Raw genomic sequence first — 22,432 nt, 5'->3', positions numbered from 1 at the left:
CTACACTGATCCATAAAATACCAATTAATACATGAAATAATAAAAACACAGGTGGTCGCCATCCATAGGTAAAACTGTTAGAAGAATCATGTGACCCAGAGTCTCGTGCAAATAGGATATTAACCAAATTGATATGTCAGCCCTCACATGATCAGAATTTAAACAGATCTGCCTTCACTATTCTATTCTCAGGAAAAGAGGAAGTGGCCAGGTGGATTTCATTGGACTTACTGTACAGACAGTTTGATTCATCTTTTTTTTTTTTTTTTTTTACTGTGACTTCTTGTTTTATCTTTTTACTGATTTCCTCTCTGTACTAAGTGCTAAATAATGCTAAATATGTTTGATCATTGCAATAGATAGATCTGTCTTTGTTGCTGCTGTAGAACACACAGTGAAACGTGGACTATTAGGGTGCAGTCACACGTGGCATACTTGTTTTGTATTTCTGCAGGGTAAATATTAGCGCGGAAAACTTTACAATGTATTGCTTATGAGAAAAAATATTCTGCAATGCAATAACTAGACAAATCCAAGTTGGAGTATTTTTCCCATAGGCATACAATACTATGCAAAAGCTTTAGGCAGCTGTGGAAAAATGCTGCACAGTAAGAATGCTTTCAAAAAGGAGTGTTAATAGTTTTGTTTTCTTTATCAATTAATAAAATGCAAAGTGAATGAACAGATGAGAAATCTAAAATCAAAATCAATATATGGTGTGACCACCCTTTGACTTCAAAAACACGATCAATTCTTCTAGGTATACTTGCACACAGTTTTTGAATGAACTCGGCAGAGAGGCTGTTCCAAACATCTTGGAGAACTAACATATCTTCTTTGGATGTAGGCTTCCTCCACTCCTTCTGTCTCATGTAATACCAGACAGTCATTGTTGAGATCAGTGCTCTGTGGGAACCATATCACTGACAGGGCTCCTTGTTCTTCTTTATGCTGTAGATAGTTCTTAATGACTTTGGTTGTATGTTTGAGGTGGTTTTCCTGCTGCAAAATAAATTTGAAGCCAATCATACGCCTCCCTGATGGTATTGAATGGTGGATAAGTATCTGCCTATATTTCTCAGCATGGAGGACAACAACATTAATCTTGACCAAATCCCCTACTCAGTTTGCTCAAATGCAGCCCCAAATTTGCAGAGGACCTCCACCATGCTTCACTGTTGCCTGCAGACACGCATCATTGTAACGCTCTCCAGCCCGTCGGTGAACAAACTGCTTCCTGTTAGAGACATATATTTAAAATGTTATCTAATCAGTCCAGAGCACCTGCTACCATATTTCTGCTCCCCAGTCCCTATGTTTTCGTGTTTAGTTGAGACGCTTGGCCATGTTTCCATATCGAAGATATGGCTTTTTGGTCGCAATTCTTCCATGAAGACCACTTCTGGACAGACTTCTCCAAACAGTAGACGGGTGTACTTGAGTCTCACTGGTTTGTCAGTTCTGAGTTGATGGCACTGCTGGACATCTTCAAATGGAAGCATGATGTGTCTTTGATCTGCTGCACTAAGTTTCCTTGGTTGACCACTGCGTCTACAGTCTTCAACGTTGCCCGTATCTTTATGCTTCTTCAAAAGAGCTTGAACAGCACATCTTGAAATCCCAGTCTGCTTTGAAATCTTTGCCTGGGAGAAACCTTGTTGATGCAGTATAACTACCTTGTGTCTTGTTACTGTACTCAGTCTTGCCATGTTGGACCTGTGACATGAAACGGTCTACCTGAACCTCAGCTTTGTAGCATTGTTTGGCTGTTCCTCACCCAGTTTTAAGCCTCCTGCACAGCAGTTTCTGTTACAGTTAATGACTGTTTCAACCTACATATGAAATGATGATTAATCAATTATACCAGAGTACAATCCTACAAAAACCATGACTGCCTTCAAGACCGCATCAATTCTTCTAGATACAAAAGGGTAGTCACACCAAATATGGATTGGATTTAGATTTCTCTTCATTTACTTTGTATTTTGTTAAATTTATAAAAAATAACTATTAACAGTTCCATTTTTTAAAGCATTCTTACTCTGTACATTGTAGTTTTCTCAAAGTAATTTTATACTGCGGAAATACAAGGCAAGTATGCCACGTGTGAATGCACCCTGAACTAGACCATATTCCTCATTTGTGACATCTAAGGCCTTTCACAACAGATACAGTAAAAAAATAAAGTAATAGCAGTATTACATATGTAACCTAGAGGATATATGCGTAGTGGAGTAAAGGGGTAAGTGAAAATTTAAATTCCTGATATTCACTATGTGGGAGTGTCAAAACGTGGGAGTGTAATATAAGTATTATGTATCCTGAGCAGCAAAAAGTAGAGTTTGCAATGGTTTTGTAATAAGTTCATATAAAAAGACTGAATATGTACACAGCTTTTTATGCAATTCTCTATTATACAAATTGTATGTTTAAAGAGGCTCTGTCACCACATTATAAGTGCCCTGTCCCCTACATAAGGAGATCGGCGCTGTAATGTAGGTGACAGTAAGGCTATGTTCACACGGGGTATTTTGCAGGAGGAATATCTGCCTCAAAATTCAGTTTGGAAGTTTGAGGCAGATATTCCTCTCCCTGCACGGCGATTTTCGCGCCGATTTTCGCCCGCGGCCATTGAGCCCCGCGGGCATAAAACGGCGCGAAATACGCTTTCTCTGCCTCCCATTGAAGTCAATGGGAGGTCAGAGGCGGAAGCACCCGAAGATAGGGCATGTCGCTTCTTTTTCCCGCGAGGCAGTTTTACTGCTCGCGGGAAAAAGACGCCGACGCCTCACATTGAAATCAATGGGAGGCGTTCTCGGGCCGTTTTTGCGACGCGGTTTCCGCGTCAAAAAACTCTGCAAAATACCCCGTGTGAACATAGCCTAATGCTTTTTATTTAAAAAAACGATCTATTTTCACAACGTTAGGAGCGATTTTGGTTTATGCTAATGAGTTGCTTAATGCCCAAGTGGGTGTATTTTTACTTTCGACCAAGTGGGCGTTGTACAGAGGAGTGTATGACGCTGACCAATCGGCATCATGCACTCTTCTCCATTCATTTAGACAGCAGAATCGAGTTCTTACTAGAACATGATCTGCAGCCACATACACAGCGATTCTGCTTGATTAACGTTAATCCAGTGTCCTGATAATGAATACACATGACCATCCAGCCTGGGCGTCATGTGTACTCAGAATCCTGACACGTCTGAATCTTTTCTGTGAGATTTCCAGACCGGGAAACGAAATCTCGCAAGATTACGGAGATAAACGAGATTTCGTTTCCCATGCTGGAAATCTCACAGAAAAGATTCAGACGTGTCAGGATTCTGAATACACATGACGTCCAGGCTGGATGGTCATGTGTATTCATTATCAGGACACTGCAGTAACGTTAATCAAGCAGAATCGCTGTGTATATGGCTGCAGATCATGTTCTAGTAAGAACGCGATTCTGCTGTCTAAATGAATGGAGAGGAGTGCATGATGCCGATTGGTCAGCGTCATACACTCCTCTGTATAACGCCCACTTGGGCATTAAGCAACTCATTAGCATAAACCAAAATCGCTCCTAACGTTGTGAAAATAGATCGTTTTTTAAATAAAAAGCATTACGGTCACCTACATTACAGCGCCGATCTCCTTATGTAGGAGATAGGGCACTTATAATGTGGTGACAGAGTCTCTTTAAGTTCGTAAATTCCATAAACCGCAGAAGAGATAGGATGACAGGAAAACCGCAAGTGATTTAAATTACCTGTGGCGTTCCTGCTCTATTACTTGAAGGGAGTCTGAGAACGTGCATATAATTAGGGAATTGTTGTTTATGCATTACCGTTATAAAAAGGTACATTTGTTCTTACTGTTCTGTACTGCTGTATAATGTCCTCCATGATGCTGCAGCATCTATATATGTAATAGATAGAGAGCAAGATTCCCCCCTTCCGTGTGTGCAGTGTATAGATGACCTGATAACAGCTAGGCTCCGCCCACTAGCTTGGAGACCACCAAGAATTAGAGAGAGGGCCTGCAGAGGGGAATAATGCCAAATACAAGCCGTTTAACCCCTTCCCGACATCCGCCGTATATATACAACACGCACGTCGGGTGGAAAAAACGTGTCGGCTGTGTTACAGCCAAAACTTCAGGGTGACTAGCGAGATCCTGCTCGATTAACCTGCTAAGCGCTGCGGGCAATAGAGATGGCGGCATTTAAATAACTAGAAACAGGGGGCAGCCCCCTGTAACAGTGCAACACCCCCCCCCCCCCTTGCAGGGCTTTATAGGAAAGTGTTAGTCTCACGCTATACTGCAATATATCATAGAAGCGATCCAACGATAGGTGGTTCAAGTCCCCTAGGAGGGACAGGTATTAAAAAAAAACATTATATACATATATATATATATATTAAAAAAAAAAAAGAAATAACCTTTTTCCTCAAGCACAAATGTAAAAAATAAACATGACTGGTATCCACGCTTCCTGAAAAGTCTGAACTATAAGGCTATGTTCACACGGAGTATTTTGGGGGAGGAATATCTGCCTCAAAGCTCCAAACGGAATTTTGAGGCAGATATTCCTCCCCCAAAATACTCCGTGTGAATAGCAATGATCGCGCCGCTTTTCGCCCGCGGCCATTGAGCGCCGCGGGCAGAAAACACGCTTTCTCCTGCCTCCCATTGAAGTCAATGGGAGGTCGGAGGCGGAAGCGCCCGAAGATAGGGCATGTCGCTTCTTTTTCCCGCGAGGCAGTTTTACTGCTCGCGGGAAAAAGACGCCGACGCCTCCCATTGAAATCAATGGGAGGCGTTCTCGGGCCGTTTCTGCCGAGTTTTGCGACGCGGTTTCCGCGTCAAAAAACTCGGCAAAAGACCCCGTGTGAACATAGCCTAACAATATATCATTTAGTCTGTACAATGAAAGCCGTAAAAAATAAAGAAATGAAACAGCCAGAATCGCTGGTTTTTTGGTAAATTCATCTCCCACAAAAAATTGAATAAAAAGGGATTAAAAATATGCAGCCCAAAATGGTACCAAATATATATATATATTAAAAAAAAAAAAGAAATAACCTTTTTCCTCAAGCACAAATGTAAAAAATTAACATGACTGGTATCCACGCTTCCTGAAAAGTCTGAACTATAACAATATATCATTTAGTCTGTACAATGAAAGCCGTAAAAAATAAAGAAATGAAACAGCCAGAATCGCTGGTTTTTTGGTAAATTCATCTCCCACAAAAAATTGAATAAAAAGGGATTAAAAATATGCAGCCCAAAATGGTACCAAATAGAAAAAACTACAGCTCGCCCCGCAAAAAAAAAAGCCCTCATACTGCTCAATTACTGAAAAATAAAAAAAGTTATGACTCTCAGAACATGGAAACTAAACTCAAATTTTATTTTTAACAACTTGTAAAAGTAGTAAAACAACAAAAAAAAACTATATAAATTTGGTATCATCGTACTCTTATTGATCCGCAGAAGTTAACATGCCATTTTTACCGCACGGTGAACGCCGTAAAAACAAAACCCCGCAAAATATTGAGGAATCGCTGTTTTTTACCATTTCACCTCAAATATTTTTTTTACCAGTTTCCCCATAACATTATATGGTAGAATAAATGGTGTCATGAAAATCTACAACACGTCCCACAAAAAATAAGCCCTCATACGAAAGTATTGATGGAAAAATAAAATAAGCTATGGCTTTTGGAACGTTCGGAGAAAAAAACAAAAGTGAAAAATCCAAAAAATGGTTGTGGTGAGAAAGGGTTAGTGGCCAGAAATAGTGTTATTACTCATGTACACACATATGACAGCTTATTCTGAAAAGTCCCCTGAAAAGTCAGGTGCGCTTTAAATCATCCACAACTTTGTTCCTCATAATGATACACGGAGGTCACGCAGTTTAAGTAATTTATCGATTTCACCTGGACTTGCAGCTGATCAAATGTTTAACTAGTGCAAATTCTATTTACTTTTTATGCATCCATTTATGTATGTATCCTTGCATCTTTTTATTCTTTTATGGTTATGACTGCAATCTTAGAAGACTCTCTATATCGGGTATCCAGTGTGTGGATGTTTGTGAATCTTGTATTAAAAGAGTGGGAAAATACAACAACAATCTAATCATAACCTAGTCATATCAATTCAATACTTACAGCTCCTTGGTACATTTCAATCTCCTTTTCTCCAAAGTAAGGCATTTGTTTAAATGGATTCACAGAGATCAAGACTGGTCCAATGTATGTCTGTGTGCAGTTAAGGCCATTAAGTTAGTGACAATTCTTTAACCGTTTAAAAAAACAAAACAAAAAAAACAAAAAAAAAAAAACTGGTAAGTCCAATGTGTTTAGCCTCCACTGATCTACAATAAAACCAAAAATTAGAGCTACATTCACAATTGTACTGGTTGCTTCTGGAATAAGTCAACAAGCTTGCCGACAATAACATATCGCATTCTGGTAGTTAATTTTTCCTGTATTAGATTTCCGCCCAGTGCCTGGTATAAACTGCATTTCCTAAAATACAAAATCACCAGAACAAGCTGTGTGTAAGGGTATGTTCACACGCAGAGTCGAAAAAGTCTCAAAATACGGAGCGGTTTTCAAGAGAAAACAGCTCCTGATTTTCACGGCGGTTTTTACGCCTGTTTTTGGAGCTTTTTTCAGTCTATGGAAAACGGCTCCAAAAATGTCCCAAGAAGTGTCCTGCACTTCTTTTTCGCAGCCGTTTTTTTTACGCTTTGTCGGAACAGAATGCTGTTTACCCATTGAAATCAATGGGCAGATGTTTGGAGGCGTTCTGCTTCCTATTTTTCGGCCCGAAAATAGGTCGTGTGAACATACCCTAAGAGAGACTGAGCTAGCAAGGCACTCTGGTGGATTTCAACTGAGAAGCAAGTAGAATTGTTAAAAGGCAACTAAATTTTCAAACTTCTGATATGTCATAGTGACATGTCAGATGTTTTAATCGATGCGGGTCCGAGTACCGAGACCCCCACTGATTGCTAAAACGAAGCGGCAGAAGCGCTTGTGTGCGCGCTGAGCCACTTAGTTTCTGTTCAGCTTTTATGGGAAAGCTGATGTAGCGGTGTACGGGCCCATAGACTTTTTTTTTATTGAGTCCGCACATCGCTGCATCGGCTTTCCAAGAAAAGCCGAACTTAAACGAAGCGGCTCAGCGCTCACACGAGCACTTCTGCTGCTTTGTTCTAGCGATTGGTGGGGGGGGGGGGGTCTTATTGCTCAGACCCCCACCAATCAAAACTTCTGACATGTCACTATGACATATCAGAAGTTTGTTACCCTTTAAAAGGGGCCAGTGCTGCCCTAAAGGGTTTGTCCGAGTTCTTGCAAGAGGCAGGGATAGGTGGGATGCATAAAAAAAAAAAAAAAATGACTCCTCACAGAGCTCCAGAGTTCCAGCACCACCGATCTGGACCTCCCCGCCGCTGTTTATTTACATAGCTGCAGCGATGACGTGCCGGTATGCCAACATTATCGCTGCAGCCAATCACTGGCCTCAGCAATCATGTGCAACATACCCACTGAGACCAGTGATTGGCTGCAACGATCATGTGGTTATACGGGCATATCATCGCTGCAGCCATGTCAATAAACAGTGGCAGGAAGGACCGGGCGGCAGAGCTGGAGCGCCAGGGATCTGTGAGGTGTGTAAACGCTCTTTATTTTTAATGCATTCCTCCTATCCACAAAACTCTTTGGAATAACTCGCAAAACCCCTTCAAGGCAGAAATGGACTTTCTAAACCAAAACCAGGAACGGAGCCTAAAGAGAAGAAATATATAAAAGATAGGTCTGCTCTCCTGGATCCAATTCTGGTTTGGGCTAAAAAAAAATGAATGTGAAATCTGCACTGTGTGAACAAGGCCTTAGACTGATAATTAATGCAACGTATTTACACAGTCAAATTTGAAGAACGTGAAAATCGGATTAAGCATAGAGGAATTACTGGATAAATCATATGGATCCCTGGACTAAGTTGTTCATGACATTAGTGGCCCAGTGAATTTTACCCTGGGGGGGGAGGGGGGGGGGTGTAATCACCGTTTATTGAACTTAATTTTGTACAAGATCAATTCAGCGGAGTTAAATAGCATAACTTTGATCCCATCTACCGAAAAGATTCTTTACCACAAATTAGAGGTCAATCACTTGAGCCTCAAAGGTTGATCTTGTGCCCTCTGATCAAAAAACATTTATGGTAATGCCATTTAGCTATAACTAAGCGAGTAAATTTACTTTAAGAAGTGCAGCCAGGGGAGGATTGGCCTTTTGGTCTACTTTTGAGTGCAGTTAACTATATGCCAGTTTGAGTAGTGTCCTTGTTACAAATCATAGTGCCTATACATCAAGATGAAGACCACAAAACCATTTATAAATAAATCATTTTAAAATATACTTTAAATTGAATTATCTATATGAATTGTGAAGAAAAGTAAGGTTCAAAAGACATAAATGTACATGGTGTGCACCCAGAGTATAGACAGGGAAAATCTCCTGACATGCGCTGGACATACCATATGACTCCCATAGTAAAAAAAATAACTATACCACGGTATACATTTTTTCCCGGCATCTCTTGTATTAAAAAACAGTTAACTACAATAAAAATGTTAAAAAAAAGGAAAAACTTTTGCCATACAAAATGTCAATAGAAAGCTATGGATACATTTGACACATTTCCAGGAGTATAAGACTTAACGGCAGATACTCAAATGCAAAACAATATGTTAATCACTAAGCAAGCCTACTATAATACAATCATTTAGCAATGCACATGTAGGTGTTTGGGGGGGGGGGGGGGGGGACAGGAAATTGTTGGCAGAGATATTTTAAAATGTATATGGTCGCTAAAAAGAAGAAGTATGGGACAATAAACGTCTAACTAAAATTAATATATTAAACAAAAAACATACATTGTGACAAAAAAAAGGGAACGAAGCCTATAGAGTAAGTCATCATTATATAGTAAAGTCTACTAGCATAAGGCAATGAATCAAACGGTCTTCGGGTGAACAACATAACAAAATATATACGAAGAATATAACGCATGGTGTCACGTAAACAAAAAAAGTCAGTTGTGTAACATTTATTGTAAATATGTCAGTTGCTCGCTCATGAGGGCAGAGATCTATGGACACTCAGCATATATATGCACTTTTACTAGAACATCCCTCATGGATAGAACAGTTTGTAGATAAACAATAGCACCATTTGATCGCGTGTTGAATAATCCCAGAATTAAGCAGCACAGTTTAACACTCATTCATGACTGCTCACATAAACAATCAGCTCATTCAAGGTCTATTGGATGCTATTCTAATCCTTTGTGGGTTCAAGAACTCAACTATCAATGGAATGTCCCGGTTTTCCACCACACAACAGTTGTTCGCTTAATAAATTAAGATAAATACATACATATATTATATATAAATGCACAAAATAGTTATTGATTTCTGCCAAACTGAAAGTTCTCTATTTGCAACAACTAAGTCTCTAAAGAGCACACCCCAGAACATAGGTCTTCTAGTTGTTCTTATATCAAGTTAAGTCAATCCACAGGGAGTCCTTAAAGGCGTTTACCAGAATCCACAATTATCACCTATCCAAAAGATAGGTGATAATGGTTTAATAGCTGGAGACCTCACCAATCGCAAAAACAGTGGTACTGAAGCCCCCGTTCCTGCTCGCTATACCCCTTGCAGTAAGGTGGAGCTTGAATGGAGAGAAAAAGAGCCAAAAAGAAAGAAAAAAAAAAAAAAAAAAAAAAAAAAAAGAGAGGCAGACAAAGACAGAGAGAAAAAGAGAAAGAGAGAAAGAAAAAGAGAAAGAATGAGAGAAAGAGAAAGCGAGCAGCCGCTTCCTTAATTTCCCATTTAAAATTAATCAGAAATGATGTTACTGGAATAATATGAAACTTCTCAGGATAGGTGTCATCACGAAATTCAGAGAGGACGTCTGGCGGGACCATTTCAAACTGCACAGTACGCATTTTCCACACATTTCGGACACCCTTTTGGGTGTATATGTCACGTGATATTCCCTGCTTATGTGCGGACAGTGCATCACAGATGTGGAATATTACTAGAGAACAAACAGTTAAAAATATGTTACAGACAGAGGTACTAGTTTAGGGGGTGGCAGAAACGTTTGTAAATGTATATACAGTTTAACAAGAAACAGACAATTTATGGGTTATTTTGCATGATGGCAATATTAGCATTATAACAGGATATAAGTTGCATACATATCAGAGGTGCTGGTATATGTCTGCGCGATCAGTGATTGTATCAAGGGTGCTGGGAACATAGCGAATTTTTCTGTGCCGAATCTTTGCTCTAGACCTTGGTAGTGATGTTTATGCCCTCTAAAAAAAAAAAAAAAAAAAAAAAAAAAAAAAAAAAAAGCATCCCAACTACACTTAGGGCTTCCTTCACCTATAATTATAGCATTTCCTGGTCACATACATACATACATACATACATAGCAGGCTGGGTGAAGCTATGGTGCAGCTCACCGAGCTGCCAAACACTAGCATAGATGTTTAGCCATTAGACAGGAGAAAAAGAGGGCTAACGTAGTTCAATGGAATTGCTAGACCATATATATTCTATGCTTAGAGAGAACCATATAATATCTCCTGCCAAGAAAATCTTTGAGGTAGAATGATATCTCACAATGATTACTCTGAAATTATATTTTCTAATTTTAATTGTATTGATTCAGTAACAAATACGATGATAAACAAAGGATACAAAGATGAAATCGTCCATATAGCGCTTTTTCAAGTTTTCCACTATAGAATCTTCAGAAATTTTGGACAACAGAACCATATCATCCACTCCGCTGTGCTTAACATTGTGGCTTTGCCAGTGGTATCTGTAATGTCCTTTGCTGCCCTGTAAATGAAAGAAGAAAAAACAAACAAAAAACAAATGAGAACATATCATTGAAGTCTTATAGTGATCTATGAAAATCAGTGCCCAATATTTTTATGGTCCAAGTTAAGAATTCTCCTGTCAAACAACCATTTGCTATAGATTATGCCATAATGATATTGGATTCCCTAAATAAATTCCAACAGTACCTTGTATATTTGTCCACTGCATCAAGAATTACTACTATATATACATAATCAATCATTAGATATTCTCTAAAATCAGGATGGAGCTGCTGTGAAGTCTCCTAACCATGCTTTAACCTGCCTAGTTTTCCTTATATTGGGACACCACCCTTCTCTATAGCAATGCTTTTTTGGGTGGCCCTGCAAAAAAAGAAACTGCGAATTTCATTACAAATATTAGTAACAGAACATTTCAAATATTAAGTTCTGAATTTAAAATTTAGTGAAAACAAAAAAAACAACAACTAGGGCTATTACTCCAGCAGAATCAACACAGCCCTGCAGATGTCAGAAGAGCAGGGTGGAGGAATTATTGCTTTGAGTTGTCTATATAGTCACTGGTGGAACTGCAGCTTCATCGAAACCGTTCAGGTCACCCCAAAAGTGATGTTACATCAAAAAAAAAAAAAAAAAGCACAACGTAATGAGTTGCCAATGGCCAACTATTATATGCAACCATGATGCCCCAACACTAGTTTAGCTTTGGTCAAAGCTTGGATGCTCTCAAAAGTATAAAATTATTTTATGCCAATTGCATCGACTAATGACCACCCCTATATTGCTCATTGGGTCAGTAACAGTCATAAAATGACAGATTTATTTTGTGGGACACGATTTTATAGTGCAAATAAAAGAAAAAAAATGAAACACTATATGGCTTGTGTTGCTCATAACCATCAGTTACATAAATCGCCAAAACGGTTTCGGTTTTAAAATAAAATCGGATAAGGGAAATGTGTCAAGTGGTTGATAACTGGGTGAAAATGATTGTGATAATGGTGTGGTTCCTTTGAGGATCCATGTTTTCTACTGTATGAAGTCTGTAGCACAAGCTATTTTTGAATTCTCGTATCACTTTCTACGCTTTTTATTTTACTGTGAAAACATAATTCTTTGCACATACACACTAATATATATATATATATATATACACATACACACACTATATATACATAGAAATAAAGATGAAGAATATACATTTTGTGGGTTATGAAGATGTAGAGGACAGTTGGAAGGGAGTGACTTTAGGATAAGTCCACAGATGGTGTTGTTTTTTTTTTTTAGATTTTTACCATGGAGGCACATTGCTCTGCATAAGAGCAGTAGACGAGGAATAGCACAATATATTTAAAATCAAGACTATTTTGAAAATTGCTTAATTTTATGTTGGATAAAAATATAAAGCTGCACCGAGCCTATAAACAATGTACGGTGTGGGGATGGTGCAGGCACAGGAACAGTGTCTACATCGTCCAACGCGGGTATCAGTTGTCTGCTGCAACGGCTAAGATTGGAGTTAACTACGATCCTGGCCGTTTATCCCCTTTAGATGCCGTGGTCAATAGAAACCGTGGCATCTAAGAGGTTAGAAAGAAGGAGGGGTGTGCTGATGAATTGTCATAGGTTATGGGAATTCATATATTTTAAAAAGTAGACAAATGGTATTGCCGCAACCGTAATGTCCCGTACTATAAAATAAACACATTATTCATCCCACACAATAAACGTCCAGAAGACAAAAAAAAAAGTAATTGTGATTTTTATTGGTTCACCCCTTCCCAAATAAGATAAATTCTTTATATTAATAAATATCAGTTTTCCTCGGGCCAGAATCTGCAAGCAGGCAGTATATATACACAATGTTCTCCTCTAACCTTATATACCTAGGTTAGATAAAGTTACCAATTCCTTAGTTTCCAAATCCAATGTTCTATTCCAACTTTAACATAATAGATATATAATACACAGTACAGTATTTGTATCCAGTACGATAGTTCTATACCGCGATATAACAGAGGCTGTTAAAGTAATAAGAGTTGAATCTAGCGTGAAATAATAAAGCAAGTTAAAATTCTACCTCCACTTATGAGCAAGGAATGTACCCGGAAAAGAACTATATGGCTGCGTACACATGTGGAGCAGATGTCAACATTCTGGTACACAGCTTGACAGACTGGTGATGTGGCTTGTTATCATTTTTAAATGACTAAAAGAGCTTGTACCAAAAAAAAAACAAAACAGAAAAAGACAAAAAAAAAAAAGTGCTATAGTAATTCAACTCTTCAACGTATTTCCTATTTTACCAGCAGTTTCCTGCGTTTCTGTAGCTCAGGAATGTGTGGAATTTATAGAATCAGGCAGAGCTTTTAAATGTGAAACCCTTCGGCCCACAATATGACTATTTATTATTATCTGTTCCTTATAAAAGGCACTAAAACGGACAAACATTAAAATCGGAGGCACTAGAACAGACATGGAAGTCTGCAGCTTTACATATTAGAATTCTATTCAACAGGGATATTAATAATGTAACAAGCTGAGACACGAGCCTTATGTTACCTTCATGTCTGTTAGTGGAAGGAGCAAGATGCCTATCACATGCAGCCCTGTTTATATGAACATGGCCACCAGTGGACTACAAGATCTGTGTATTTTTATATCATTATAACTACGCAAACTCCGAGGCGTAGAAGCTCCTGGGTCTCATTGCAAAATCTGCAACAATGCCCCCAACCTTCCATGTGACATTTAAAATATAGGAGTCTTATGTGGCCCTTAGGAACCAGTGCCGAGGTGCAACTGCTACCTCTGCGCCCCTGAACCCAAGCAAACAGTGACCAAAACAACCTGTAGCCAAAGAACTGCCACATCGATAAACAGCAGATGACGGTCAACATCTATGCTTTGCACTTTAGGCTCACAGGGGTAACCATAGACTTATTAGGAGAGTAGAAAAGGGTTTGGCCATTCAGTATGTACGTTCATTCTCAGCAAGCCAATTCAACTGCAAAACATGAATTGCTTAAAAGGAACATAAAAGGATCTGCACAGACAAGGCATGTCAGAAAGAAATAATAAAGAATGAATAACCATGTGTTACAATAATAATAACAATACTTATTGTGAGTTATAAAAACTTGGTTTGGATCATTCTACAAATTTCTGATAAACATAAATATACATATGGAAACAGAATGGCTAACACATCTTGATATCTATTGCACAAAATATATATTACTTTGTTTTCCTAATATCGCTTTATTTACTGTATAAAGTGGGCTTTCTACCCTTTTCTCTGCCGGTAAACACTTAATTACCATGGATTACACTGAAATATTGAATATTTAATTTTAAGTAAAAAAAACAGTCAATACATAAAATAAAACCATATCAATAATGCAACTTTTATGCCAATGAGTAATACTGCAAAATTTGTAGTCTGGTTTCTTACATAAATTTGCGTAATGTTTAACTATAGCTACAAATTCTAATGTTGGCTAATGATCAGCAGATAATCTCTTTATAACATGGTCAGCAAAAAACCTGTTTTCATCTCTCAGCGCGGCTGTGCACTATTACATTGTGTACAGTTTACAGTCACCTGATCAATCATATTTCTTCTCGGTGTTGGTTTTTAGGCCTCATGCACACGACCGTAGTGTTTTTCTGGTCCACAAATTCCAGGACCGTGTTCCGTGAAATGTCATCCGCAGTTCATCCGTATGTAATCCGCAGTTCATCCGTATGTAATCCGCAAAATGCGGATGAAAAAAAAAAAAGCCTAGGTAGAACAGGATGACGACAGAACTCATTCCCGGTCGTCGCCTAGCAGCAAATCCGCGAAACTGCGGATGACACACGGAGGTGTATCCGCAATTTCCACGGGCCCATTGACTTCTATTGGCATGTCCGCATCGAATTTGCGGGCCGTAATAAGACATGTCCTGAGTTTCTGCGGCACGGATTTGCGGACATGCGGAGACCCGTGAAAACACGGATAGTGTGTATGGGCCCATAGAAATGAATGGGTCCGCAATTCTCCCGTGGATTTGCGGGGGAATTGCGGACGCAAAAACACGGTCGTGTGCATGAGGCCTTAGGCTTTGATCCGCCAACAAATCCTGAACACTTTCCTCCTCCTTTCTGTCTATCGTTCACTATCTCGGATTGGACTTAAACTTTTTTCCACAATCGTCTAACTTGCCAAACCTGGTGTTGGTACTTTAAGAACAAGGGCTCCGATGTAACTTGAAAGTGTTGCGCCCAAATGCAAAATCTGTAATAGGGTCCTCCACCTTGCCCTTTATAAAAGTGGTGTCTTCTTACATGGCATAGGGGGCCCCATTAGGCTCCAACTTAGCTGCTACCTCTGTACCCCATAGTGCTATGGGGTACTCAAGATTTTCAAATTGAGTAACACCAGAGAAGTCTTAACAGCAGCCTCCTTTAGTTTCTTGATATTGCAGTACACACAAGAAGCTATAAACTTTTACAAAATTAGTGTACTAACGACATTATGGTGGATGTCAGAACAGCCCATAGCCTGGTCAGGATATAAAAATATGAACCGAAGGGTTAATCAAATTGCCTTCTTTGACACGAATAGGGTAAGCCCACACGTTGCGGCTGTAATGCGACGGAGACATTGAGCCAACGGCTAATCAGCGCGGTGTTTAAACGATTGCTAATGTCTGCTAGTTTTTGCAGGTAAACATCATTTTAACAAACATTTAGACAAGTCACGTGTCGCAGATTTACTAAGTACGCTCTGCATTAAGAAGTTCAGAGTTGTTTTGGTGCTAATTTCAATGTGAGGCAGATTATTATTTTTTTCCTTTGACCGTCTTTCGCAGCGTTTTTGCCCGCGGTCCTTGACCTAGTTTCAACGGCTGTGGACGAAAAAAAGCGAAAAAACACGCGAAAATCTGCCTCAAAATTCCTGAAGATATTCTTAGGCCCTGTTCAGTTTTTTGCAGGCAGAAAAAAAATCTGCCTAAGGCCGGATTCACACGAGCGTGTGCGTTTTGCGTGCGCTAAAGGTCCGTGTGTCATCAGCATATGATGCGTGGCTGCGTGATTTTCGCGCAGTCGGCATCATTAGGACACTCTGTTTTTAGGTTTGCAAACAGAAAAGCACGAGGTGCTTTTCTGTTTTCATTTATTTATTTAACCGCTGTTGCGCGAATCACGCGCGGCACACGGAAGTGCTTCCGTGTGCCGAGCGTGATTTGCACGCACCCGTTGACTTCAATGGGTGCGTGCAGTGCGAAACACGGGCAAATAGAGGACATGTCATGAGTTTCACGCAGCGCACTTCCGCTGCGTGAAATTCACGGACAGTCTGAACAGCCCCATTCATTAACATGGTAAAAAAATCACGCGCGTAGCAAGGACGTATTATACGTTCGTCTGAATAAGCCCTAAGGACTGCATGGGAGACCGGAATGGCGAAAGGATCGTTGAGAAGTGCATCAGGTATGTGGACTATACATTGGCAATATATAGTAGCATTTTTACACTTGACTGAAGAGTCGTCTGCAGTTCTCTTCAAAGTGTGATAGTAGTAGAATTGCCATTAACAGCAAAAACAAAAGGATCTCCATATTATCTACAGCAAATAAACGTGTATATATATATATCTCTATCATGGTTTATTATTGGTAATTATCCATAATGAAGTAACTAATAGACCATGATTATTTTATCATCCATAATTACCAATAATAACGGCTATATGCATTCCTCTCTTCTGTGTTGTGCACAATAACACAGTTTGTGAGCGCTGACAAGCTTATAAAGGTATGTCAGGAGCTCACAACAAGTGACTTGTGTCATTGCAAAATGCCTGTCTAACCTGTCATTAGATTGTATAGTGTGAGAATGGCAAGTAGGTGCAGGAGTAAAAAGGGAAGGGATCTGGACTTCGAAAACAGCTCAAAATATGGTGGTTACATTTCCAAGCTGCTGCAACAGATTATTAAAAGAAAAAAAAAACGACAGTTTCTGTATGTGATTTTTATTCCCATGCATGCTCCATTTGATATGAACAAAGTTTCAGGGTCTCTGTAAGAGAACTCTGTATTTGAAGTCAAGAATAAATATTCAACTCCAAATTTCATAGAAAAAAGGAACACTTTGTACAAGCTGGCTGACAGATGTGCCTACACATGGAAAGCACATTACTGGTAAGCAGGAATCAGAATAGCAGATTCACTAGAATTGCTTAAACGTAAATCTGAACTAATTTTAAATAATATGGGATCAAGCCATGTCCCTGAACCAGAAGACAAACCCAAAAGACAGGCGAGCAGGCAAAACTAGAGACTATTAAGGCCGGGTTCCCACGTAGCAAACGCTGCGGAATTTCCGCAACTGAATTCTGGGCAGAAATTCCGCAGCGCTTACAGTAGCAGCAAAGTGGATGAGATTTAGAAAATCTCATGCCCGCGCTGCGGAAAAAAACCGCAGCGTTAGGGTATGTTCACATGGCTTATTTTCGGCCGAAAAATCGGAAGCAGAACGCCTCCAAACATCTGCCCAATGATTTCAATGGGGAAAACGGTGTTCTGTTCCGTAAGGCTGTTTTTTTTAGGCGGCTGTTTTTCAAAACGGCTGGATTAAAGAACGCCTACGAAAAATAAATGAATGTCACTTCTTGAAAAACAGCTCCAAAAACGGCCGTAAAAAAGTGAAAAACGCGAGTTGCAAAAAAAAAAAAAAAAAAAACAGCTGAAAAATCAGGAACGGTTTTCCCTTGAAAACGGCTCCATATTTTCAGAAGTTTTTAATTAAGCGTGTGAACATACCCTAAACGTTAATAACTTGACCTGTGGTGCGGAGTTTAATTCCGTGGCATGTCAATTTATGCTGCGTTTTTGTTTATTTTTCATTGCGGGTTTTCCCCATTGAATTCATTGGGGATGGAAAACCCGCAACAAAAAGCCAAGCGTTGCGTTTTTTTGCAGCGTAATCACAGCGTTTACGTTGCAAAAATCGCAGCGCCAGAAGAAAAAAAAATTATACATACTTACCCAGAACGCCCTCCTTCATGCAGTCTGGCCTCCTGGGAGGACGTTGCGTCCCAAACACAGGCTGCAGCGTCACATGGCCTGAAACAGAATGCAGGAAAGCCGGAGCGGACGTCAGAGGGAGGAGGTAAGTATGAACGGCTTTCCTCCGCAGCAGAATTTCCTGCGGGATCCAGGTCGGACACGCTGCATGATTTTTACGCAGCATATCCGTCCCGTGGGAACCCGGCCTAACACTGCTACTTGATAGAGACAGCATAAAACACAAAGTATCACTTGCATTACACCAACTTACCAGTTTCAGATGCAAAAAACATAATAAAATTAAAAATAAAGTGAACAATGCTCCCTAACAAAAAAAAAGATAAAAAATAGTGACAATATACTAAACGGCCTATATACTGAACGGTACTAGTAGATTTTAATTGTACATCCCTCTACGGTGTGTCACTTCTGGATCACATGACAAGGTTTGTATTGCTTAGAGCTTTGTAGTTCATGTTGAATAGGGATAATGTTTAGCGGTTTATGGATACCACGTCTCCATCTATGTAACTGCTAGGTCTAAACACACTTGGGTGAAAGGTATGATCAAAAATAGATTACATTTTCACATGACCTGCAGACTTTCAGATTTCACGGTGGACTTTAAACCCCCACAAAAAAGCTGTGAAAAATACAACAGAATAACGGCAGGATCAGAACAACTACAAGGAGTTAATGTGCAGTTCTGGTGGGTTATGAGTAATCTTTCTTCTGCTGCATCTATTCAGCTAGCAAAAACAGGATGCCCCCCTCTTTTTTAAATAAAATGCAATCCATTTTCCTACTTTTGCCTTAGTCATCAACATCTGCAGATGGTGGTTTCCCAAATAAAAATACACTGCTCCTTATTATTTTGTCAATCACTCTTCATATATCACATGCCAAAATGCATCATTTGAGCAGTTTTAGTGAAACATATGGAAAACAAGAAAAACATGGAAACAAAGCCTTTGTGTATATAATAGCAGCGAATGCGATGGTTTTAGAATTGTGTAGGCACACTACTGTACATCACTTGCTAAAGCTAGAAAGGTTTTTTGTTTTTTTTAATACATCTGCTTCAACACCTATTTACGTTTTAGATTTACATAAACTGTTGAGCAACTTTGCAATGCACTTCCATAGGAGTCTTCTGAAATTTTGATGGTTGAACGCTGAAGCAGACAGCGGTTTATCTGCATGAAGAAGTCAAATACGTGCTCTGAATTTTGAATCTCATCTCCACTCCCTCAGCGCTCTGCACTCTGGAAAAAGGAATCCAGCCGAATTTTTAATTTAGCTTTAGGTTTAAAGGGGTTCTCCTACTATAGTAAGGGATGGCATATTGCTAGGATATGCCGTCACTTGCTGCTAGGACCCCCACCGATCCTTAGGGTATTTTCACACACACTAATTAAGGACGTAAATCGGGCGTATTAACCCCCGAATTACGTCCGAAATTACGGCTTGAATGCGTTGACAAACATCTGCCCATTGAAAGCAATGGGCTGAAGTTTGTCTGTTCACACGAGGCGTATATTTACGCGCCGCTGTCAAAAGACAGCGCGTAAATAGACGCTCGCGTCAAAGAAGTGACTTGTCATTTCTTGGGGCGTAATTGGAGCAGTTATTCATGGACTCCAATGAAAAGCAGCGCCAATTACATCCGTAATGGACGCGGCATTCAAGTGCATGCAGTTACGGCTGAAATTACGGGGATGTTTTCTCCTGAAAACATCCCTGTAATTTCAGCCGTTACGGACGCTGTCGTGTGAACATACCCTTAGAATGAAGGTGTTTCACATCAGCACAGCCCCATTCACAACAGACCAGGAGCACAGCTACGCATGACGTTATCTGGATCAGCAAGGGTCCGAGACGTCAGACCCCACCGATCATAATTTGGCAGTTTTTTTGGCATATCCTAGCAATATACCAGAACATTCCATGATAGAAATACCTCTTTAAAAATGAAGAAAACCTTGGTACAAGATAAGTAAAGGAAAGCACTGTATTTACAAAGTTACCTTGTAGATTAACTGGAATGTTGAAAATTGTTATTTTAAAAGTACAAGTCTCAGAGCATCCATATTTTGCATAGCTGCTTGATTTCTGTAATGATGAAAATGAAAAGTAGCAATAAAAGCGGCCCAATAGTCCCGACTGAACAGTCATTCCGGCTCCTCTAATAACCCTAAATTGGTGGGGTTTTAAAAAAGAAAATGTATTGTAAGGCTGGGTTCACACGACCTATTTTCAGGCGTAAACTATGCGTATTATGCCTCGTTTTACGCCTGAAAATAGGGCTACAATACGTCGGCAAACATCTGCCCATTCATTTGAATGGGTTTGCCGACGTATTGTGCAGACGACATGTAATTTACGCATCGTCGTTTGACAGCTGTCAAACGACGACGCGTAAATGGACTGCCTCGGCAAAGAAGTGCAGGGCACTTCTTTGCCACGTAATTTGAGCTGTTCTTCATTGAACTCAATGAAGCACAGCTCAAGATTTACGAGCGTCTCAGACGGCTCGCAAAATGCGAGGAGGAGCATTTACGTGTGAAACGAGGCAGCGGTTAACAGTCTGTCTTTTCACACATAAATGCCTCTCATCGTGTGAACATACCCTTATACTCACTGTGGTTCTACTTTCCTGCCACCACTTCAGAATTGAGTGGATGGGCAGATACTGGAGAATGACATCGCCAGCTGTGCGCGACCAGTCTATTCACTTAGGCTGTGCTAATGCCCAATTACAGGTACCAGCACAGTCTCAGACTGCCACCATATTGCCACTGGGTAGAAGCAGTATTCTAAAAGTCACAGCGACATGACTACCGCTAGGATTGTGCAAATGGTTTTTTTAGCCAGTTGCGCAATCCTATAAGAGAAAGCGTGTCAGAAATATAGACAGAAGGGTAGCAATAGACTTTGAATACTTATTTTCTTGCGTTTTTTTTTTCTTTTTTCCACTTAACATCATGATCATACAAGAGCAGTCATTCTATTACTAATAGTTTGAGTAGTAAACAGTTACTCACTCTGCTAGGGTCAGAAATCAAAGTCACCATTTCTATTTCCCTAAAAGTAAATGGTTGACTGGGCATAGTTCTAGACCAAATCTAAAACCATACTAACCTAATATTCCTGATTATTATTGCCAAAATAAATGCATCTATTTAAATAAGGATCTTTCTATCATTCATGGCCACAGTCATAAAACATTGCTCAATTTGTTCATGAAAAGCTTGTCCTTAAGATCAGAAAATGAAGGAAGTTAGTCACTAGAGTTTTGGCTGAGAAGTCATATACCCTGATGACCTAATTGTTGCTATGTATTGAACGTCCCATATGGGTATGCCTTGGTTACACCCTGACTGAAGTGCTCTAAATTGCTATGCCTTTGACTTTCAGAGTCACTGAACTGCTGCCAAATAGAAGCCAGCCAGTAAATGCCTTAATTGTCCAGACAGGAGCCGGTCAACAGGAACATTAACATTCAATACTGAAAAGTAGTATTGTTGGGAATACTATACTGTATACATAAGGTCAAGAGTTCTTTGTACACCGTAGGAGCAGACAATATTTTTCATTATTTTTATCATAAAATATATATACACGCTGCTGCACTATACAATGAATGAATGAAACTCACACTGCAGACCAGTAGCTTGTGCCCTACTAGGTAGCTATTTAGGAAGAGTTGCAAAAGTGCCAACCATTGTCCTGACAATTGATCAGAATGTATAGGGGTTTTCCAATATTATGGAAAACCAAAAGTCTGACCTGTGTGGATATGACCCCTTGGATCTCAGCAGATAGAGATTAGGGGTGCCAGGTCCGCCCACATAGCGGAGAGGTCGACACGCATGCACATTAATAATCCATTAAATACACGGTGCATTATTTGGGAGAGAACGCTCTGCTGTTTTCTAGCTTTTAGAAATGCTACAAATGAGCGCTGCAATTCAGGATATAGACTGGGAAGAACAAATGTCAAATAATGGTACAAATGATAAATGGGAGATTTTCAAAACTACTTTGGGTAATTATAGCGTAACATTTATTCCTATAGGTAACAAGTATCAACGACTAAAATTAAACCCCACATGGCTTACACCTTCTGTAAAAAGGACAATACAGGACAAAAAAAAAGGGCATTTGAAAAATACGAATCTAAGTACAGCTGTAGCCTTTGTAAATTATAAAGAGCTTAATAAAATCTGTAAAAGGTAATAAAATCAGCAAAAATACAAAATGAAAAGGCAGGTGGCCAAGGATAGTAAAACAAATCCCCCAAAAAATTCTTCAAGTATATAAATGCAAAAAAAGCCAAGGTCTGAACATGTAGGACCCCTAGATAGTGGTAATGGGGAGTTGGTCACAGGGGATAAAGAGAAGGCAGAGTCACTAAATGGGTTCTTCAGCTCTGTATATACAAC

General features: G+C 39.6%; 1 protein-coding gene across 1 annotated transcript in view; it reads right to left on the bottom strand.

The window, feature by feature from the left end:
• MYO1E (myosin IE) overlaps positions 1 to 22,432 on the bottom strand; it is a 179,560-nt gene that overhangs the window by 103,078 nt on the left and 54,050 nt on the right. The window contains exons 2-3 of the mRNA XM_075857925.1: positions 10,787 to 10,930; positions 6,168 to 6,257 (exon numbers count right to left, since the gene is read on the bottom strand). Of these exons, the coding sequence (XP_075714040.1) occupies positions 6,168 to 6,257; positions 10,787 to 10,930 (234 nt within the window). The remainder of the gene's footprint in view (positions 1 to 6,167; positions 6,258 to 10,786; positions 10,931 to 22,432) is intronic.

This window comes from Rhinoderma darwinii, chromosome 3 (genome assembly GCF_050947455.1).
Source record: "Rhinoderma darwinii isolate aRhiDar2 chromosome 3, aRhiDar2.hap1, whole genome shotgun sequence".
Classification (NCBI taxonomy): Eukaryota; Metazoa; Chordata; class Amphibia; order Anura; family Rhinodermatidae; genus Rhinoderma; species Rhinoderma darwinii.
This window is presented reverse-complemented; position numbering and strand designations above follow the sequence as displayed.